The sequence below is a fragment of the Crotalus tigris genome, unplaced genomic scaffold, assembly GCF_016545835.1.
Source record: "Crotalus tigris isolate CLP2741 ecotype Arizona unplaced genomic scaffold, ASM1654583v1 scf7180000017668.6805642782:7212621, whole genome shotgun sequence".
Classification (NCBI taxonomy): domain Eukaryota; kingdom Metazoa; phylum Chordata; class Lepidosauria; order Squamata; family Viperidae; genus Crotalus; species Crotalus tigris.
In genome coordinates this window covers 6,544,648-6,567,407 of record NW_024096554.1, presented here as the reverse complement: position 1 = coordinate 6,567,407, position 22,760 = coordinate 6,544,648, and the positions used below count along the sequence as shown (strand labels likewise).

General features: G+C 42.1%; 1 protein-coding gene across 1 annotated transcript in view; it reads left to right on the top strand.

Annotated features, from left to right (window-relative positions):
- The first annotated feature begins 1,726 nt into the window (after positions 1–1,726).
- Positions 1,727–22,760, top strand: part of RASAL2 (RAS protein activator like 2) — a 54,983-nt gene continuing 33,949 nt past the window's right edge. The window contains exon 1 of the mRNA XM_039337019.1: positions 1,727–1,796. Coding sequence (XP_039192953.1) covers positions 1,727–1,796 — 70 coding nt within the window. The remainder of the gene's footprint in view (positions 1,797–22,760) is intronic.

The window sequence follows — 22,760 nt, the reverse complement described above, 5'->3', positions numbered from 1 at the left end:
ACACAAGAAAGAAATAGAGGTGAATGTGCTGGGAAACATTTCTTATTAGTTGGCATCCTGATGGAAAAGGGGAAGGAGGAAAGTTGTCCCCTCAAATATAACAAATAAAATATCTTCTGGAATCCTTCAGGGTAACTGAAGCCAACAGGGCCAATAACTTATGGAAAGCTGACTTTAATATAGGATGGTGGTTGGAAAGCGCCCATCCTTAGCCATTGTGGTCATTACAGCTGCTGGAATTCGGGGGGGGGGAGATGGACGTACTAACCAAAGGTGCTTGAATTGGAGTCAAGGGGGTAGGCAAAGAGCTAAAGGGCACTTTACTAATAATAATAATAATAATATTAATAATAATAATAATAAAAGTAATAAAAAGTTGGAAGGGACCTTGGAGGTCATCTAGTCCAACCCCCTGCTCAGGCAGGAAACCCTATATCATTTCGGACAAATAGCTGTCCAGTCTCTTCTTAAAAACTTCCAATGTTGGAGCATTCACCGTTTCTGGAGGCAGGTTGTTCCACTGGTTAATTGTTCTAACTGGAAGTTTCTCCTTAGTTCTAGGTTGCTTCTTGGAATCTTGAAAGGTTACATGGATGCAGACCAGGCAGAAAACAAGGCAGATTGTAAGTCCACAAGCAGCTGGATACACTATGTATTTGCAGCAGAAGTAGTACAAAAGGTTGTGTGGCTACATAAACTGGTAATGTACTTGGAAATAAAGGTGTCAGTGCTGTGACAGTTGAGAAACTCTAGCCATTTTTACCTTTTGCTTTCCTTGTGCTTTTTTCTGTTATTTGGGGATCTCAGATGTAGAAGGGGGGAATGTTTGAGTGTTTTCTGTTAGCCATAACATTTGCAGCTGGGTGAGAATCAAGGTCAATGTTAGATAAAGTTTTGGCAGGTTGAGAAGTTGGGAGGAGAGCCCGGGTTTTAGAATAATTGGTGAATGTGATTTATGACAGCCCTTCTGGGGTGGGAATTGCAACTTATTACTTTGTATCAGGGGGGAGGGAACTTTAGTCTTGGGTTCAACTATGTAAGTGCCAGATACTTTGTTGCCTGAATAAAATGTTCTTTGAAGAATAAATCTTTGCCTTGATGTTCTTTTAAGTGGTTTCATCTAATGGAAGCATGACATTAGGAGCCCAAGATATCCCTGTTTGAGGATGAATTCAGCTCTCCCAAATGAAGAAAACTAGATGCAGAACAAAGCACTAACTTCTACAATATATTGGATGCTCAAGAAGAATGATTCACTGAAATGGGATACATCAAAAGAGATGCTGGCAAAAGCCTTCATTAAACCTTTGACCACAGACTACACAACCTTTGAGAAATGATGGGAGTTGTGGATTGATAGCTAGTGAGAAGGAATGTTGGTGTGACTTCATTGCCCCTCTTGATCTGCTGACCAAAAGTGGAAAAAGGCTGCCAGTGGAGAGTTAAGTACTTCCTCTCTGCTCCCTCTGTTTCATTCTGCCTTTGTCTAAGAGGTTGCAGATCTTGGGTTCTTTCTTCCCATGAACACATCATGCAGCCCTTGCTTCCGATTCATCTCTTGGAAGGAGGTAAATGGTTGGCCCGCTACTTTCACACATCCGTTTCTTTAATTAACCTCCTTCTCATCGCAGTTATAAAATCTGTCACACTAATCAGTACTTGGGTCAGATTCTTGTTCTTGGCGATGCTCACATGGGTACACCAATCTTTTCCCACCACCGGCAAGATGAAGAATGCAGCTTCCAGTCCCTGGTCCGGGGCAGAAGGAGTGGGCTTAGCAGCTGCTTGCAAGAAAAGTCAGGATGAGGCAGGATGCTGCCCTTCCAGGCCAGAGCTTGTGGGCTGGCAGAAGAAGAGGTGAAGGCTGAGGAAAAGTCCCGGAGAGCTCAGAAGGTGATTTGAAGTCAGCCCCTCTTCAGGCTGAAGATAAAATGGACTCCAAATCTGCAATCCTTGATCTGCACAGGGACCAGTTTCCCCTTCAGAGTCCACATATGTGCATACAACTTCCATCAGCAAACCCCAACTCTTGGATTCCCCACAAAGTCAATGCAAGGCTTGTCTCTGAGTCCTGAAAGAACAATTAGGCTTCCCTTGAAATTGTTAGCTACAAATGTTCACTCAGTTCAGGTAAAATTTGGTGGCATTTGCATGATTATATTATTGCAATGATGGCGAACCTATGCCGCATGTGTCAAAGGTGATATGCCACGACGCCAGTCAGCATCCGCCAACACCCGACAACAACTATTCTCAAAGCAGGGTTCATTCCTGTGCAGTTTTCAGAGGCTGCACAAGAATGGGCTGCTCTCTCTCTCCCTCCCTCCCTCTCTCTCTCTCTCTCTCTCTCTCTCTCTCTCTCTCTCTCTCTCTCTCTCTCTCTCTCTCTCTCTCTCTCTCTCTCTCTCTCTCTCTCTCTCGGTCTCCGGACCCTCTGAAGGTCACACAAGAGGCTGTATTTTCGGGCAGCCTCCTGTGAGAACAGGGCATGTTTTCATGTGACTTGGGAGGCTGCAGAGGAGCATTCATTGAAGCTGCTTCAAGCCTGAAAGCCTTGCTAGCTCACAGGGGGCTGTCAACAGAAAGAAAATGCTGCTGGAAGGGAAGCAGAGCACAGCAGGTCCTGGGGACAGCATATACGATTGGACTGCCTTTTTAAAAATGAATATGTAAAGAATGGTTTCTCTTTTGTCCTGGCTGGAAGGTTATGACACAGTGGCAGAGTCAAATCAGGCATTTCCCAAAATTTTGCCATATCGAATACAAAAGGTTTGCTACTACTATGTTATTGTGTGCATGCAATTTGGCAACTCTGTGTTTTGCCATGCACACTGTTGCGCTTTTTAGTTAATAAAGTCATTTGGGAACACTCAAACTTCAAAGTGCTGCTAACTTCACTGTCTTTTTTTTTTACTCTTCTAGAGTATAAAGATATTTTGATATGATAGAATACATGTTTGGGCTTTTATCTTTTGTGAAATACGCTTATAACCCTAACAAAATCTTGTTCAGGTTTTCCCCATCTAACCTGGCAAATTCCTAAAGGCTCCAACTGAATTTAACCTTATGAACTCTAAAGCTTCCTCTTTCCATTATGTATTCAAGATGGTCAATAATTAATATTTATGTTATTTATATGTAAGGGTGTAGGTCTATACATATGTTGTATATAGCATTTTTAAGTGTGTGTTATGTATGTGTTCACTTTGAGAGCAAGCAATTAAATTTCATTTTTAATGTGTGCCAATGTGCCCACAGTAAAAAAATAACAATAAAAGTTATCTAATCTAATCTGAAGGGCCCAATGCAGACTGAGTCCATAAGTGACAATTTCCAATGTGAGCAGCTTCTCCAGGGTTTCTCTCACCTGGAAATCTGCAGTTGGATGGATTGCTTTTACTGCCTGCTGAAATCACCCATTTTCCTTGAATGCAGTTGTTACTTTTCCTTGCAAGGCTCCCCTATGCATTTCTATATTTCTTTGTGGGTCAAAGCTTCTTTTGTGTGTCTAGGTCAGTGTGAAACAATGCTGAATTAGGAATATAAGATGTAGAAGAAAGTGACATGCCACAAAATTAGGGCAGGAGATAAGCGTCCAAAGTGGTTCAAGAAGACCAGGCAAGCGGAATGTTCTTTTGAAGGTTAATTGCCATGGTAACAGTCAGGTTCTCCTCCCTTGCAAGATGCAGACAGCTGCCTCAGAGTAGGTTACGCCTTCCAGGGTGATCCAGTGCTGCCATTCAGAGCGACCCTTTGAATCCGAGCAAAGAAATGCCAAGTGCCCTTCTGCATTGCCCGATTCTTCTGCTTAAGTATGACAAATGGCCACTTCTAAAGGAGAAGAAAGCCCAGGCAGCCCTCCGACTTTTGACTTGGCCTATTTTTCTCATTATCTGCTTTGGGGTTTTAACTGCCACCCTCCCCCTTATCTAATAGCTGCTCTTAATGAGAATGGATGGTTTTGGAGGTGGTGCAGGAGGGCTGTGCCAGGCGCAGCTTCCAGATGCGGAGGAGAGCTCTCAGCCTTTTGATTAAGATCCTGGGGTCTCTGGGGAAGAAGCTGCTTTGCTCCATTATCCATTGGAGCCTTACAACCCCAGGCAGGGACCTTTTCTGTGGATCAAGATCATCTTTCTTGCTTTTGTTCCTGCTGTTGTTCTGTGGGTGCCTTGCACCAACATGCCCCCCCAATAGTTGTTATTGACAGCTGTAATTAATGATATGCACAGACTAATTGGCAGAAAATAGGATTGTATATCTGAAAGAGACTCAACCAATTAATCAATCAGACATAGAGCTGGAAGGGATCTTGGAGGTCTTCTACTCCAACCCCCTGCTCAAGCAAGAGACCCTGTAACATTTCAGACAAATGGCTGTTAAGTCTCTTCTTAAAAGCCTCCATTGATGGAACACCCGCAACTTCTGAAGGCAAGCCATTCCACTGGTTAATTGTTCTCACTGTTAGGAATTTCTCTTTAATTCCAGATTGCTTTTCTCATTGTTTAATTTCCATCCATCGTTTCTTGTCTTGCCTTCTGGTGCTTGGTAGAATAATTTGATCCCTAACCCTAACCCCTCAAATCCTGAAATACTGTCACCCCTAGTCCTTCTTTTCTCTAGACTGGCCAAACCCAAATCTTGCAACTATTCTTCATGTGTTTTAGTCTCCGAGCCTTTGATCATCTTATTTGCTCTTCTCTCTTTCCAAAGACTCCCATGCCACCTGGTCCAATCCCAGCCTTTGCCAAACAGCAGCAGCCTCTGGCAAGATCTGATTGACAAGGGACTCTTCTGGGTGTTGAGTTAAAGTCCCTTCCTTTTTATCTGGGCCCACATTTGGTTCATATTCTGCTTGATGGAGCAACAGATCACCTTTTCCTCCATGACAAAACTGCAAATATTTGGGGAATACACTGCTTTAGAAGTTGGTAAAAAGTTTTCTGATATTAAAAAAACTTAGTAAAACCAAAAATGCCTTGTTATAGAAGCTAGTAATGAAATTTTATCCTACATTTAATTACAGTTGAAATGAATTCCTTTTTTAAAAACTATATTAACTGGCATTAATGTTTTGTAGTTATTTCAAATTCACATTTTTAAATAAGATTTTTATATTTTGATTTTTACCTTTGTTTTTATGAGAGACTCTTAAACATTAATTTTGTAAACTTTAATAGATATTTTAAAGCACTTTTTAAAAATCTGTCAATCTATTGTTTACATGTGTTCGGTGGATTTAAAAAAAATGATTTGTTTATCTTAACTAGTTTTAGTACAAAAACAAGAAGTATCTGAAAAATAAGTACAAGCAACCAAAGTAGCTAAAACAGAAAAACATTAAAAGAGGAAAACTCTTTCTGTAGATCGTATATTCATCAAACATAAAACAGGTTTCTAGTTCTACATTTAAAAAGCTGCTCTCTATTATTACAAATGTCATAGAATCTACACTAAAGAAGAACATACTGAGTCATTTTTAAATAAGTACATAACATTGCTTTGGATTAATGTGTTTGCGTACATTAAAATATTATTCGAAATCAAGCCAATGATCCTTCAATTTTTTACATTGACAACAAAGAAAATCTAAAATCCATCCTTTAAAATATGTGCTTTCAGATGCCATAAAATACGTTTCTGGATCAATTTGAAACTGACATCCATTGAATCAAATTTAATATTATTTGTAACATTGACTGATCTTCCTTTATCAGATGTTGCAGTTCTTCAGGCCATAAGGCACAAATGTTCTTCGTGTCAGCTTAAAAAAAAACATTCTTTAACTTTTAGTATAAAAATGAGGTCTATTTACTTTAAAACATTAGCTCCATTTTATTTTAGTTTTTTATTTACCAAATTTACATGCCAGCCCTCTCATTATCCAAAGTATGGAACCATCAAGAATAACAGCCCCTCAGGCTCCTTAGATGCAGCCAAGACCCCAGTTCCCGTGAAATCACCAAAACATGCTCGAGATGATTATGTTTCCACGTCCTTTGAATGAAACGTCTTCCAGGTAGTAGTGCTTGGAAGGCATATATTGTCTTCACCATCTCAAAGCTGCAGGGAAAATGTTTCTTTTAAATCTACTGGCTTGCTTATGTAAAGGATTAATTAAGTTGGAATATAACCCAAAGAGTCTGTCTTTTGAGTTAGCACTTTTATCCTTTTCTCTCAGGAATCTCATATAAGCTGGTTGCTACGTGCTATCTTGAAAACTAAAAGAAAAAAGAAAAGTCTGCCAAAGGAAACAGGGGCCACAAGTGAACAAAAGCTCATGGCCAGTTCTAAAGGTACAGAGGGCTGAGTCAAAGGGAGTTGAGCGATCCTGCTTAATTATTAACTGGGGGGCCTGGCACCAATATCTGAAAGGCTAGTTAGATATTAGAGTTAGTCACAGAACAGGCCATGTTTAAGTGTTTCAGAGAGAGTGCCATAATTGTGCTAACAGTAAAAAAAAAAAAAGGTTATATGACACAAATCTCATCCCCTCCTTTGGGGAGAGAGTGAACAAGGAGAATGCTGGAAATATAACTGATCTTTATTTCAGCAAAGCTTCTAACAAGAACCAGTTATGACATGGTTCAAATATGACATTTTCACTGAGAAGCTGCTAAAGGATGGTTTGGGTAGTATTACAGGAAGGTGGGAGCACGAAAGGTTGGTTGACTGCACTCCGAGAGTCAGCATTAATGCCACTATGTCCAGCTGGGGAGCTGTGACCAGTGCCCTCCCCTAGAGATTTATCTTGGAACCAGTGTTCCAATTCTGATTCATGACCAGGAGAATGGGACTGATCGGCTGCTTATCAGATCTGCAGGTGAGACAAACAGAGAGGTGTGGCCAATAGTTAGGATGACAGATTGAGATTGCGGTCTAATCCGGACAGGTTGGAAGATGGAGCTGAGAGGAACAAGTATCCCTCAATAGGAAGTGATGCAAGGGATTATATTAAGAAAGAAAAATATAGGGCACTCAAACAAGATGGGGGATTAATGTATTGGAAACACTACCTTGGAGAAGAACTTGGGTGTGATCACTGACCACAAACTGAAGGTTAATCAGAAGAATGAGCAGCTGCTTGAAGGACTAATGCAGTTCTGGGCTACCTCAGAAGAAGCATCCCGTCAAAGACATCATCCTCTCTACTGGTGAAACTATACGTGGAGTTCTGTGCATGATTCTGGCATCGTCTTTCCCACAGGATATTGATTGATTAGGGAGGTTGAGATGAAGGCAACAAAGGTGATGTAGGGCCCTGGGGACCTGCAACCAGGTATAACGGGCATAAACTGCAGCTACCTAGATATCTTTTCCATATAAGGAAAAAATAAAGTGATGTAAAGGAAAAGACCACCTGTGGAGATAGTAGTGGCTTCTCCATATCTGGAAACATTTTTAAGAATAGGCTGGAGAGCCATGTCTCATAAACAGTTGAACAGATTTTCCTGCACATTACAAAGAATTGCACTAAATCATCCCTGTGATCTTCTCCAATCCCATATATTTTGTCCATATGATATTTTGACTATCGCTATTCTTTTTCTCTCTGATTTTTTCCCTTCCTCCTTCCCTAAATCCAATTAATTGGCTCAGCATGATTTTTAAAACCTCAAGAAGAGATTTCTACTGTTTCAAGTAAGCCAAACCTCAGGCATTTTGTCAGTTGGGACACCTTTTTTAAGGACACCCAAGCAATTTAAATTCACAGTGTGACTTGACCAGCATATCAGAACATTGGTGACAGCTACCTTCTCAGAGAACTGTGGAATGCTGAAGGAAGATGCTGAAGGTGCAACAGTTAGTGGGAAATGGACCTCAACAAGGAATAAGGAAGCAAGCATTAATAGTTCAGGGCAGAGCAAGGCAGGACAGGACAGGACAGAGGGTACAGTAGGATTGGATAGGGTATATGGTATATGATATTTTTATTTTATTTATTGTTAAATTTATTTGCCACCTATCTCACTGTGGGGCAACTGTAGGCAGCCTACAACAATAAAAAGGTAGAAATGAAAAGAGTGTAAACAACAGAAGTAAAACAAGAGAACAATAAAATAAACAATAAAAATGAAAATACTTCAGTATGATAATCATGAAGATGGACATGTGGAGAGCAGAGAGCAAGGGGGGTGGAGTCTTCCACCAATCTATCAGCCATCTCCAGCATGGATCTCCCCATTTGGACCCCAGGCCAACCAGTAGAGCCAGGTCTTCAGGGTCTTGGGGAAGGATAGGAAGTTGGGGGTGGATCTTATCCTAGAGGGAAGGATGTTCCAGGGGTGCTGCAGCAGGGAAGGCTCTACTTCTGGATTCTGATAATTGGAGTTCTTTGACCGATGGGATCTGAAGTAGGTCCTGTCTGTGGGCATGAGTAGGATGGGTTTTCCTAGCAATATACATTATATATGATATATGGTACATAACAGTGTTCCCCAACCTTTACGGGTTGGCAGCCTGGCACAGGGAGGAGGTGGGGGAAGAGGGGATGGTTTTGTGTGAGGGATCGGGGTTATGCATGTGCATGTGCACCCGGCTTCATTTGTGCAAGTGGCGGGCATGCACGCCCACTGCTTGCATGAGTGGGTCTGTGAGCACCGGTGCCTGCCACTCATGAGGATGGGGTACAAGTGCGCACATATGCATACCAGCCCACCACTCATGTGGCCTGGTTGCGAATAGGTCCTGGCCCAGTACTGGGCCAGAGCCCACAGGATGGGGACCTCCAGTATATAATATAGCGTATAGCATATAGTGTATAGTATGGTATAATGCCAAGCATGTTATTCTCTTCTAAACACCAACAAGCCATCGACTTAATACTCAGTTTCAGAAGGATCTGTTGTGGGTCTTGAATGTTCAGCCTTTTTATCAGTGACCTGGATGAGGGCACTGAAGGGACACATCAAATCTGCAGATGACACAAAGCTGAGATCTTTGGAGATGATTTACAAAAATGTACAGCATTTTAAGCAATGGGCTGAGATAATTAGGATGAAATTACAGGAGAAATATAAAATTATATATAGTTAAATAGGAAAAGTTAAATGTGTAAGTTTAGGATAAATGCAAGTTGGTTTAATAGCAGTAAAAAAAAAAAGATCTGAGTTGTCTTGGTGGACCACAACTGAGCATGAGCCAAAAGTGTGATACAACTCGAAAAAAGCAAATAGAATTCTCAGCTTTATAATACAAGTGGATACATGTCACGATTCTTCTCTGTCCTGTGTCGGACAGACTAGAGCTAGAATATTATGTCCAGTCTTGAGCACTGCATTTTAGGAAGGATCTTGACAAGCTGGAGCCTGTCCAGTGCAAGCAAGGAAGAAGAGAAGGGTCTGACAGAAAAACTTACCAGATTGGGTGGTTGGAAATTAGAGGAGGCTTTGAGCAGATAGGAAAGCTCTCTTCAGGTATCTGAAGAGCTGGTAAGTAGGAGATAGGCCAGAATTATTCCAGGGCAAGAATCATTGAAGTTAAATTACAAAGAAGTAAATTTCAGCTGGGTATGAGAAAAACATGGCCTGATTTTTTTGCAGAGAGAAGGGAGGAGGATGAGTTCCATGTTGGACCAGACTTCTTTGGAAGGTGGTGAGCACTTTTTTGCTGGAAGGGCTTTAAACAGAGCTAGATGACCATCTTTTAGAGCTGCAATACATTCGGCAAAGGCTGGACTAGAACAGGTCCCAGATTCTGTGAATGCATCGGCATGTAGGGAACTGAGGTGGCTGCAATTAATGGTATAATTTAATGCCTGAGTTATGAAATAAGTGTGGAAGTTAAGATGAAGTAGTACCATTATCCAATTTTGCTTTGCACCATTTGAAGGACAACTGATATTAAAGGGGTTTTCATGAAACTTTGTATCTGAAGTCTGGGTATTCAGTCAATGATAGAAGTTGCCAGCTTCACGTCAATGTTCTCCCTGGAGATTGCTTCATGGGCCACCTTTGGATCATCTGGAGCTCCCCTTGAGTGGATGGTGCATCCCCTGAGTGTTGCTGCCCCAAGATGGATGACTGTGCCCTCAATACAATCCTGATCAGCCATCAACTAGTTACTTCGTTCTGTAAATATATCTGTCTATCTGTATCTATCTAAATATCTATATTTATATATCTATATATCTCTATCTCAATCATTATCTCTATTCTATCTATCTATCTATCTATCTATCTATCTATCTATCTATCTATCTATCTATCTATCCATCCATCCATCCATCCATCCATCCATCCATCCAGTAGTGGGATTCAGCCGATTTACATCGGTTTTGCAGAACTGATACCTAACTTTTTTTTGAGTTTGGCAAACTGGTTATGATAAATCTGTCAGGCTGATGATGATGCCATGAGGCATTTGGCACTGGTGATGACATCAATGCAATGCGCATTACGCTGGTGATGACAATGTGATGACAAATATGCAAGGTGCGTCACGCTGGTGATGACGAACAGAACCACTTGTTAAATTATTTGAATCCCACCACTGTATCTATCTATCTATCTATCTATCTATCTATCTGTCTGTCTGTCTATCTATCTATCTATTTATCTATCTTTGTATCAATGCAACCTTTTGATATATGTTTATTTAATCATTTGTCATTATTTCTTAATGGGATATGCATTTATTTTCTAGGATATGCACTTATTTTCCATAACTAATCGAACATATGCTGTTTTTACCATTTTTATGGTTTGAGTGATTGATGGTAACAAACTTCATTCAGTCATGTGAGATTTGACATTTCAAATCCAGAACAGAGTCCTTTGACGCTCCTCAACAAAAGTAGTTTGTTACAGCATTTGTAAGTGAAATCTACTTATTTCATGCAAAACTTTCTTTGCTCACTCACACTTACAAAGGAGTAGGGAAGAAGGAGGACTTCACAAGGCTCAAGCAGCCAATTGTAACAACGGACCACCTTCTGTCTCCTTCTCCTCTTCTAGGTGTTTCAAATAAATCCTTCTCCTTAAATTGACTTCAGACTTTGCTTATTCCCAACTGTTTTTCTTTACTAATTTCTCACATTGCTTTTTCTTCATCTTTGTTCTTCTGGAGTACCCAAAATTTCTTTTCAGGCTGGGGGGGGGGTGGTCCTTTAATGGGGCCTGTTTAGAGTTTCCATCAGTTGTTAGTTTTGCTGCACTGGAGAGAACTATCTTCAATGGTGCACAGTTTTCAATCTGGTTACTGAATCAGCTGGGCATGTGAGGCAGAGAGAAAAACAAATGTGGAATCGGTTTTCAAAGCTGCATGAACAGGAAATATCCTCTGCCTGCTGGTCACCTATTCTCTCCAACATATTGAAGCCACATCTATACCTGTCCTCAGGTGCATCAGCACTCCAGGTCTTGGTAACACCTTTCAGAGCATTGTGATCTAATCATACTCTTAATAGCAACTGAAGTTATGGCTGGATAAGAAATTTGATGCCCAGGAATTTCCAATGTTTTGCCAGACTAGTTCTTAAATTTCATACCACTGAATCTGAAATAAATCCCACCTGGCATTTCCAGCAGGTAGACGGGGTGGGGGTGGGGTTGGGACACCATAGGAAACAAAAGGTGAGCTGTGTAGAAGAACAACAGGGCAATCTGTTGCTGGCTTCCTTTGCCTCCCTCAATGCCTCACTCTCAGAGAGGGGATCCAGTGACCCCCGGGCTTTTTCACTTCAGGGACAGGAAGGGGCCCCTGTCTGATGTGGCAATTGCAGCTGCTCAGGGCTGGAGAAAGACACAGTGAGGGGCAGCCGTAATGGTGCTCAGGGCAGGCAGACCCCAACTTAGCAGTCGGTAGCCAAGATCATTGGGGGGAGGGAGGAGAGAGCAGTGCGTGCAATTTCAAAGTTGAGGAGACTTGTGAAGATTCAGGCTCCTTCATTGTTGGTTGGCTTTTGAAAGGGAGAGTCTCAATTATGCCTTTCCTTCAGCTGTCCAGATATGAGGTGGAAGCATCTGCCATCTGGGAGCGGCAGGGTTGCTGTCTGCAGAGGGTGTGGGGTCTGCAGTCATTGGGGTCTGCAGTCCCTTCCACAACGCCCTGTGGATCTGTGGGAGCTATCCAGCCAAGCCAGCAAGGGGAAGGACCCCAAGGGCTCAGGTTGGCCAACAGCTGAGAGAGGCCAGATCAAGAAACAGACATGATGGGGATTCAAAGAATGCTCCGTGATTACTCTGGGGAAGAAGAACGGAACTTTGAAAGGGTTTCTTAGACAAAACAAAATCAAGGCAGAGTTTCTTGATGGTGGGATTGAGTCTTGTCTTTCTCAAGGTGTTTCCTTAATTGCTTCTCATTCCTTCTCCTTCCCCAAAGTCAGCTCTGTTTTTAGTTGCAAAAGATTGTTCCAATGAAGAGAGAAGCTTTACTGAGGTCAAGAACCACCAAAGAGTAAAATAAAATATAGTAGGATACAACAAGGCATAATTATGCAACTACAAATTATCCATTAGAATTATAAGCATTACATAATCTACAATCCAAATCTAAACAATTAGACCTCAAGAAATCTATTATTCGAAAATGTTAAAACTAATGTATAGCATAGTATAACAACAACAACAACAAACCCATAAAATAGAATATAAATATTTTGCTGCAGGTGGATCTCGTAAATAATTATACCATGATTCTCTTTCAACATCTGCAGGCAATATAAAGAATTTAGCAAGTTTCTGAGAGACTGGTGTCTCTTTTGTGTGACAATAAAAATCAGAGATTAACTAAATCTGGATGGCTTGGATAATTTAGGATTAATGGTGTCAAATCTCATGCACAAATAACCTGAGAAAAGGAATGATATAGAAAAAAATGAGCAGTGGTTTTGGTGCGACCAGTTCCAACATGGACAAAGTTGTTTATTGCATGCAGTGCTCTTAGATCTCCCTGCCAAGCCAGCTGGAGCTGTAGGCCAAATGGCAAATCACACAATCACATTGATGGCCCAGCCATCTGCATTTGGACATTCCCGCCTGGACTACTGACACTGGTGTGTGCAGCAGCTTCTGGCACACCAGATGGAGCTTCCTGGCTTCCTGTATCTGCTATTCTCTGTCTTTTCTTGGCTTTGGCTTGATCATAACTTAGAGCAAGCAAGGCTTCTACCTCAATGAGGTGACCTATATAAGATACAGTTTTTTTCATTTGCTGATGCCTTTAAGGGAAAGAGGAGGAAATCGGGTGGGGGGACCACTGGGGTAGGAGATTGTTTTTAACCAATAGTTCCACTATTGGACCACACTGAATAGAAGAGAAGAGAAGAGAAGATTTTATTTGGCCAAGTGTGATTAGACATTTAGTTTTGATTAGACATATCATATAGATTTGAGTTCACCAGCTTCAGCCGGAGAATACCTCAGGGTATGCATCCTGGTACCTGGAATATATTTTTCAAAAATTTAGCTTAGAGGAATTCAGTCAATTAGGCAATCCTATTTGTACACCATACATAAATACTACTAAGTTTTAGCAATCATTTAATTGCAGGTGCAATATATAATGCCCCCTGGATCTATAAAGAACTTATGGGATTCTGTAGAATGTGTTCTAGATGCCAATTGTGGGCTCACATGGCTGAAAATATTTATTTTATTAAATTTATATGATGCCCATCTCCCCAATAGGGCAAAATATTACATACAAATTTTAAATATTTGAACTACTGCAGTACATGTCAATTTTGTTTCCTTCTATGGGCTTTGCATAGTATTTTGCAAAAACCACAACATTGGTCTTGTTATACTGTAATTGGGCTTCCTCTGAGTAGAACTCCACAAGGGATTGTAAGACCCTTCTCCGACTAACTTGCATTAACGCTGACCCCATTAGGCACCATTTGCACAGAACATGCTGATGTGCTGATTTTGGTGGGTGATGTGCCAGCTGATAGAAGTCTGAGCTCAAATGATCAATATAATAATTGAACAATATAGGAGCCAGGATACAACCCTCCTTAAATCTTCAACAGGTTTTCCCTAATAAAATAGTCCTGGATGGAGCACCCAAATTTGATTCTTGAAGTCGCAAAAATTAAAATAAATGTCTATCATTAGAGCATTCTGTCAAGGTTCCGATAGACAAGACCAAATAAATCAGAATTCTGAGGCTTGAGATTTCCTCAAAGAACATGTTTATTGGTTACATAGTATTGGCACAGTCAAAAGTGAAACCAAGTTTGAAGTTCTCTTCAAAGAGAAACAATATTACCAAGTTAAACTTCCCATTCCAATGCTATGCAATCAGCTATGTTCCCCAACAGAAGACTTTGGCAGGCTTTCTAACTAAATGCTCACACCCCCTTCTAACTGACAGGAATGGCCTTGGTTCCCACAGGACAGTAAAATGTTTAGACTAGTAGAAATCCTCCACATCCCCTCCTATTCTTGTGGCAACCTAGAATGAGCAAAATGGCTGCAGCCAGGTACATTGTAGAGTTGACACATTCCTTCAATTTTTCCATAAGCTACTTCTGGAAATTGAGATCTAAAGTTTATATAAAGTTGACCTTGGATCATTTGTGCATTTTTCAAACCAAAATTTAGGGCTTGGTCTCATGGGAGCATCTTTCCTTAAATCCAGCCCACTCACATGCCAAGACACCTTTTGTATCTCCCAGTAGCTTCTCTCATAAATGAAGAACATACGTTGTATATTGAGGATAGTAAGTAAACTCATTGATTAATGGTTGGAAGGAACATTCTTCCTTTTGCTTTTTTATAAACAGATTCTATGATGGCTGGAGTCCATTCCCATGGGAACTTTGCATCATTGTAAGTCTAAGCAAAAGGGGAAGCTAAAATGGGGTCCCACAATCCAGATTATCATGTAGGAGTTCCACAGGGATAAAGTCATTAACAGCCACTCAGGTGTCCCTCTTGTTCAATGGCAATCACCTCTTATTATTGCTTTTCTGCTGTCAGAGTTCTTGAGTATTAATTCAACTGTGCTTTGTTAAGAGAAAGTAAAATATCTGATAACGGCCCTTTTTGCCAGGTGGCCATCACCATCAAACCAGGATTTAGAATGGCCTGCCATGTTCTTAAATATATGGACTTTCACCTTGCTTAACATTCCTTCTGGTAATAATTTACTGCTATTTGTTGGAACAGATCCATCCAGGGCTCCCTTCCTAATAGGAGAAAAGATCCATGCAGCCTACTCTGAGTCCAATATGGCTTTTGCCAAGTGGTCTTGTTTAAATGAGCATTTAATCCATGCTGGGCTGCATAATCCATTTTCAGAATAGCGCTAACATCCAAGCATTTTGTGTTCTCGGGTGTTTAAATGAAAAACAGCTGGGAAGTGATGACAATCAAGATGTACACCAATTATAAATTTTAGCAGATGTCTGACTAAAGCCTCTGATGCTGGAACATGCTCTACTGTAGAGGACATTGTACCAGCCCACGTACATGCCATGCTGGATAGTCTGTAATGTAATGTGCCATTCAGAACCATGAGGTCTAAGCTACCAATTTTTGTACCATATGCGGTCCTTGAAGTTTCTCCATGACAATCTCTTGATTGGTGAGATACTAAGGGCTACACTACTGTAAAATGGGGAGAGTGGTAACTGTGAAACTGTATAAATGTCATGATCGTTGCCCAATTCTCACATTACACATTAGAACTATCTGCACTATCCTAGATGCTTCTAGCTACATGCAAGCAGTGAGACTGATGTTGTAGCATGCTTCATTCATCACGAGATAAGCAAGTTGGGGGCATATAAACATAAATTAATAACAAAGTGATTGAAATGTAATAATATGGATATTGCACATCATTCCAACAGATGCAATTCTAATTTAATGGATTTGGAACTGTGAGGCTACCATTTTCTTGAATGCCTTTCTCAGAAATGGCTCGCCAGTACTTTGACTGATTTCCCAGTTGATGTCAACGCTGCTAACATTGGATGTTCTTGCTTTGACAACAGATGGAAAAGTAGCCATCTTTTCTCTTTCGCTTTTAGAGTTAGATGATGCTGAGAGAGGGGATGTGGATGAGAGTCCAGTTACCAGTGTTTCTCAACCTTGACAATTTTAAGGCATGTGGACTTCAACTCCCAGAATTCCACAAACAGCATTGTCAAGGTTGAGAAACACTGAGTTAATCATAACCATATTAACTCAGCTGTGGGAATCAAGGTTATAGCGCCCAGAACTGATAAGGATTTGGGGGCTAGAGAGCTGGGGAGAAAGCCCATGCTTCAAGCTAAGTGGGAATGTGATTTATGACAGTTAATTGGAGAAGGGAATTGTGCTTTACTACTTTGTGCCTTGGGGCGGGGAATTCAGTTTTTGGCTTTAACTATGTAGTGCCGATGCTTTGTTTGTCGAATAAAAGATTCTTTAAGATAAACAATGCCTCAAAGTTCTTTTAAAGAGTTTCATCTGTCCGAATCATGACAGCTATGAAATTTATTACCTTCCTCCTTTAGAAGAGAAGACCTCTGGTAAGAAGGCCCTGAATATCTTAACCAGGTTGCTAGCCCCATCTTGGCCTCCTGGGTCAGTGAGGAGGGTCAAGTATTGGGGTTTTAAGCTGGTTGCTCATTTTCTCCAGACTTTCTTTGGGTGGTATTTTTGTGTTTTTATTGTTGTATTTTGTAAGCTAACTAGAGTTGTAATGAATTGGTAGTTATAGCCTTCCCCTCAGGTCTTGCCCACAGATCCACAAGAGAATCTGAGAACTTGGAGTACCAAGAAAAGCACTTACTATGATCACATCCCTCTGACAGGTCCTTTCCAGAATCCAGGTCAAGTTGTACATGATCCAATTTCTTTGCGAAGAACAAAGCAAATGGCTCACAATGAGTCACTGCCTTTCTGATTCCAATCTATTTTTAGCAGGCAAATAAATAAATAACTTCTAGTCACTGGAGAAGTGACTGTGACAAGAAAAGATCCTCAAGGCGAGTTAGAATTTCACAGAACACTGTGAACATTGTACCCTCAAAGGAAAAGTGTGTGTGTATATTGTGATGTCTAACAAATGTTGATGATATGAACCTTCAAGAGGAGAATCCTCCTATCTACAGTGCGTGAGATAACAGTATCTTAGTGAATATATTGTGCCTACCCCCAAAAATGAAGGAACTGTAGAAATTTATGGCAAATTAATAAACTTCCAGACCCAATGCAGATGTTGCTGAGTATTTAAGACCCTTTTGACATCTGGAGTACAATGGAATTTGGTCCTTGTTTGATTTCTTGAATTGATTGTAACCAATAGGTATTGTTTAAAATAAAAACATCATCCTATGTAACATGTTCATTACCACATAAATTCTTCCAGTTATTTTAATTTTTCCAATCTTAATAAATCCTTCTTAATCTCACTCCATACCATAACATAGTTGTTTAGAAATAACATGTCATTATACCTTTAAAACAATAGCAAAAACATACATCTAGATTTATATGGCAGGGCAAGAAACTAAGAATGAAATATAAAATATAAAATTCTTCAGGATAAAAGAAAAGAGGAGGATTAGGACTCCCAGACTTTAAACTGTACTTTGCGGCATGCTGTTTGCTTTGGATGAAAGAAGGGCTGTTGCTAAAAAATAAGAAAATGTTAGAACAAGAAGAGCACAGCTTCAGATTTGGGTGGTATGGTTATCCATGGTATGATAAAGTTTACATTACCTTCAAAAATCATTGTGCTAGTAACAGCTGCAAGGTTATTAGTAGGGCAATATTGGAAGAAGGATTGTGTCAGAATCCAATTATATTTCATCTTTAATTATCAAACATAGAAACTCCCAATTCTGCCTTCTCTGGATTCTGCCATAAGAGGGAGAAAAGGGGGAGAGCAAAGGGGCTTTATGGCCCTCACTTCCTTCAGCACACTTCAAAGGACTGAATGTGTGTTTATTGTGGCCTCTAAGCTTTACATATCAAAGAAGAGTCATTGCCTTTCATGTAGTTTTCTGAAGTCTCCATCCGACGGAAGAAAGAAGAAGGGATGGAATTGTGATACTTGAAACTATCACTGGAAGGGGGGTTGATTGGGTGGGACTACTGGGGAACCCCTTAAAACCTTGAATGGGAGAGCTTGGACCCCAAGTCCTGTCTAGCATGCCTGCAACCATTTTCTCTTAATAAAGGATTCCTGTTGGAAGACTATTCCAAGAGTTCTGTCTTCTTAAGATGCAAAGTGGGGTGGGTCCTTACATTAGACAGGACTTGCAAAATTAATCCACCTGTAAGGTAGACCCTTGCCGGGGGATTTTGCAAAAATTTACCATGTCAGACAACGAAGCAAGAAAGGGAGAAAACTCCCTGGAAAGAGAGCCGCTGACCCAGTTGGAACCTTGCCAGATGTTGGGATCCGAGAGGCCAGATTTCTCAGAAGAAGAAGTGGTGGAGACACAGGACCACAAGCCTCGCTGGTCGATGGGCGTTGGAAAGAAAAGCGAGTGGGGAAAGGAATCAAGAAAAGTGACCCTGAGACGGGGGACCAAGCAAACAGAATGGAAGCAGGAGATGGAGAAATCCCTGCACGCAAGTGAAGAGGGAGGAAGCTGTATGCCGTACTCAGACTGGATCCTAGAGAGAGCTATTGACCTGATTAAGAGAACTCTCAGCTCCCTAGGAGAGGAGATTCCTGAGCCCTACGCCCGCCCCAGTTCCTGGAGCCACAAAGGGAGAGACACCGAGGGGGACGTGGAACCTGCAACCCCAGGGACATTTACTGATCCAGGAGCGCCCACCCCCTACCGGACCACAGATGGAAATCTGGACGGAAGACACTACCACCCACAATGGAGGCACCGATCCATTCCAAGACGTCCACCGTTGGAGGTGAAATTCAAAGGGGAGCCAACACGCTTGGGGTTTTTCCTAACCCAAGTCCTCAGCTACATGGAGGAATATTGGCAGGACATCCCCAGCGACAAAGCCCGCATCCGGATCGTGCAATCTGCCCTGGATGGACCAGCTGCAGATTGGGTGGTGAACCTGCATGACTCCAATGCCCCAGAACTCAGTAACTTCATCCGTTTCATGTCCTCGTTGAGAAGACGGTTTGAAGACCCCCTGGCTGATCGCAAAGCCCGTGAAAGAATAACAACGCTGAGGCAGGGCAAACGCCCAGTGGCTGAGTATACACAAGAATTCCGAGCCATTGCCAGCAAACTGAATTGGCCAGAAGACATCCTCCTTGGCCGTTTCAAAGACGGACTCAACTATGATCTATATGATGCTTGCCTGCCCCGAGGAGACCCACATCGACTTGAGGAATGGTACGTCTTGGCAGAGGACGCAGAGATCGACATATTGAAGAGGCATCGCCGAGGAAAACAATGGAGCCGCCCCCCGCCTGAGCTGACACACCAACCGGTGAAATCATCGGATACAGCCAAGAAGCAGATGGGGTGTTTCAAGTGCGGAAGAGAAGGGCATCGAGCTGTAGAATGCCGCTCAAAGGCCCCCCCAGCACAACCCAGACAGATCCCCAATCAACAAACCCAGAGGGTATTCAGCTAAGCCAAAAGAAACAGCCATGAAAATGATGGAAATTGCAGAAAACCCCACCTCTGCTCACCAAGGGGAAAGAACTCCAGCCTACACCACAGGGACGGTGGATGCCTCAGATGACAGCTCGGAAGTCGAACCCCTGGTAAGTGGACGCATCACACCCATCTTCAAAACAGTGACTATATTAATCCCCCCCATGCCCGAAGCTGTGAAGGTGAAAGCCTTAATAGACTCTGGCTTCACCCGCTGCCTCATTAGCCCAACACTAGTGGGGAATCTGGGCATCCCATCCAGGAGACTGGAACAACCAATCTCATTTGGCCAGCTAGATGGATCCATAGCAGGGGGGGTGCCAGCTACCCTAGCCACTCTGCCAATACACCTCTCCCTGGGCAACCATGAAGAGGACTTAACGTTTGTGGTGACCCCAGGTATGGAATGCCCAATGATTCTAGGGATGGAATGGTTGAAAAAATGGAACCCCTGGGTAAATTGGAGGACGACAGAAATCAAATTCCCGAAGGGGGACCCTATGGACTTAAAACCCCAAGAGAGGCTACCAGAATCAAGAATAGAAAAAGCATCCATAGGGAGGAAAAAAGATTAACAGAAATACCAGAGGAATATAGGGACCTGGCTGAAGTCTTCAGTGAGGAGAGGGCGAATGAGCTTCCCCCCCACCGACCCACAGACTGTACCATTGAATTCAAGCCTGGGGCAAAACTCCCGAAACCCAGATTATACTCCATGAGCCCAAAGGAGAAGGAGGGAATGGAAAGATTTATAAAAAAAAACCTGGAGAGAGGTTTCATTGAACCAGCTAAGCCTAAAGTGGCTGCCCCGGTCCTTTTTAGAGAGAAGAAGGATGGCTCTTTACGTTTATGCGTGGAATATAGGGCCCTGAACACAATCAGTGAAAGCAACCTATACCCGCTGCCCCTCATGAAAGACATGCTGTCACACCTATCGAAAGGGAAATTTTTTCTAAACTAGACTTAAGGGAAGCTTACTATCGCGTGAGAATCAAGGAAGGGGACGAATGGAAGACTGCATTTAACTGCCCCATGGGGTGCTATCAATTCAAAGTCTTGCCATTTGGATTACAAGGGGGCCCTGCAGTCTTTATGCAATTAATCAATGACGTTCTAAGGGAGCACCTGTTTAAGGGGGTCCTTGTTTACTTGGACGACATTCTTATCTTTATCTTTACCGAAACAAAAGAAGAACACGTCAAACTTGTCAGAGCGGTTTTAAAGAAGCTGCGAGCCGCTCACCTATAGGCCAAACTCTCAAAATGCGAATTCCACCAGGAAAGGATAGACTACCTAGGCTATCGCATATCCCCACAGGGCATTGAAATGGACCCAGAGAAGGTCAGAGCAGTATTAGAATGGGCACCACCCCGCACAAGAAAGCAACTACAAAGTTTCCTGGGCTTTGCAAATTTTTACCGCCAATTCATCCCCTCATTTGCACAGATAGCCTTGCCCCTCACCAACTTACTAAAAACGAAGGGAACATCCTCAGTAAAACCTAGCCAGCCACTAACATGGACAATGGAGTGCCAAGCAGCGTTTGAGAGACTAAAGAGACTTTTTTCTGCCGAACCAGTACTAAGGCACCCAGACATGGACAAACCCTTCATAATACAGGCAGATGCAAGTGATGTGGCAGTGGGGGCTGTGCTATTACAAGAAAATGATGATGCAGTATTGCAACCCTGTGCATATACATCTAAGAAACTCACGGAAACAGAACAGCGCTGGCCCGTATGGGAGAAGGAGGCTTATGGGATACGTTGGGCATTACTCACGTGGCGACAGTTCCTGGAAGGCAACAAAATCCCCTTCCAGGTATGGACTGATCACAAAAATTTAGAAGCCCTGAAAACTTCCAGGAAACTCAATCCCAAACAAGCCCGCTGGTCCCAGCATTTTCACCAATTCCAATTTAAGCTCAAACATTTACCAGGAAGAAAGAACTTCCTGGCAGATGCACTATCTCGCATGCCCCAATATAACAGCGCACGAACCACAGACTCTAGACCAATAATGGCAGAATCACAACTGGCAGCGCCAGTAACCACAAGAACCCAAGCCAAAATAAAACCACAACTGGACAGCCAAACTGGGATTGAATTCAGAAAAAGTTTGGAAACAGATGATTGGTTCCAGAAAAACAAACATGTGTGCACAATGAGAGACGGATTGCCTTGGGTAGGGGAAAAGTTATATATACCAACAACTCAAAGACTAACTTTCATGCAACTTTGCCATGACACAAAATCAGCAGGGCATTTTGGATTTGTAAAAACTTTACACTTAATTAAACGGCAATTTTGGTGGCCATCAATAAAAAAGGACATAGAAAGTTATGTTGCCAGCTGCCCAACCTGTGCATCAGCAAAGAGGTTGCAAGGGAAATCGCCAGGGCTGTTACAACCAGTGGCAAGTCCCTCAGCCCCCTGGAGGGAAATAGCCATGGATTTTATAGTGGAATTGCCTGAAAGCAATGGGAATACTGTTATCTGGACAGTCACGGACCTATTTTCCAAACAGGTGCACTTTATCCCTTGCCAAAAAATTCCCACTGCAAAGGCCTTAGCAAAACTTTTTATCCAGCACATTTACAGATTGCACGGGGCACCCCAACGCATCATCTCTGATAGGGGAGTGCAATTTACGTCTACATTTTGGAAGGAATTTTTATCCCTCTTAGGGACCACTCAGGGACTGACATCTAGCCATCACCCTCAGACAGATGGACAAGCGGAACGCTGCCAGTCGGTACTTGAGCAATATTTGAGATGTTTTTTAAATTTCCAACAGAGTGATTGGACGGACTTACTTCCTTTTGCAGAAGTTGCCTACAATAATGCAGTCCACTCCAGCACAGGCTACACTCCTTTTCAAATAGCCAACGGCCAAAGTTTCAACCCTATGCCAGAGTTGACCCCAAAAGAACCAACGATCCCTTCACTGAAAGAATGGATGGAAAGCCTACAAAACACCTGGCCAATAGTCAGAAAATCACTAGATGAAGCTAGGCGGGCATACAAAGCACAAGCCGATAAAAAAAGGGTTGAGCCTACACCATTCATTATAGGAGAAATGGTGTACTTATCTACAAAATACCTAAAGTCCCTACAGCCCTGTAAAAAACTTGGACCAAAATATATAGGACCTTTTCCAATTAAAAGGATCATAAATCCAGTAACAGTAGAATTAGAATTACCCAAAAACCTCAGGCAAATACACCCAATTTTTCATTGCA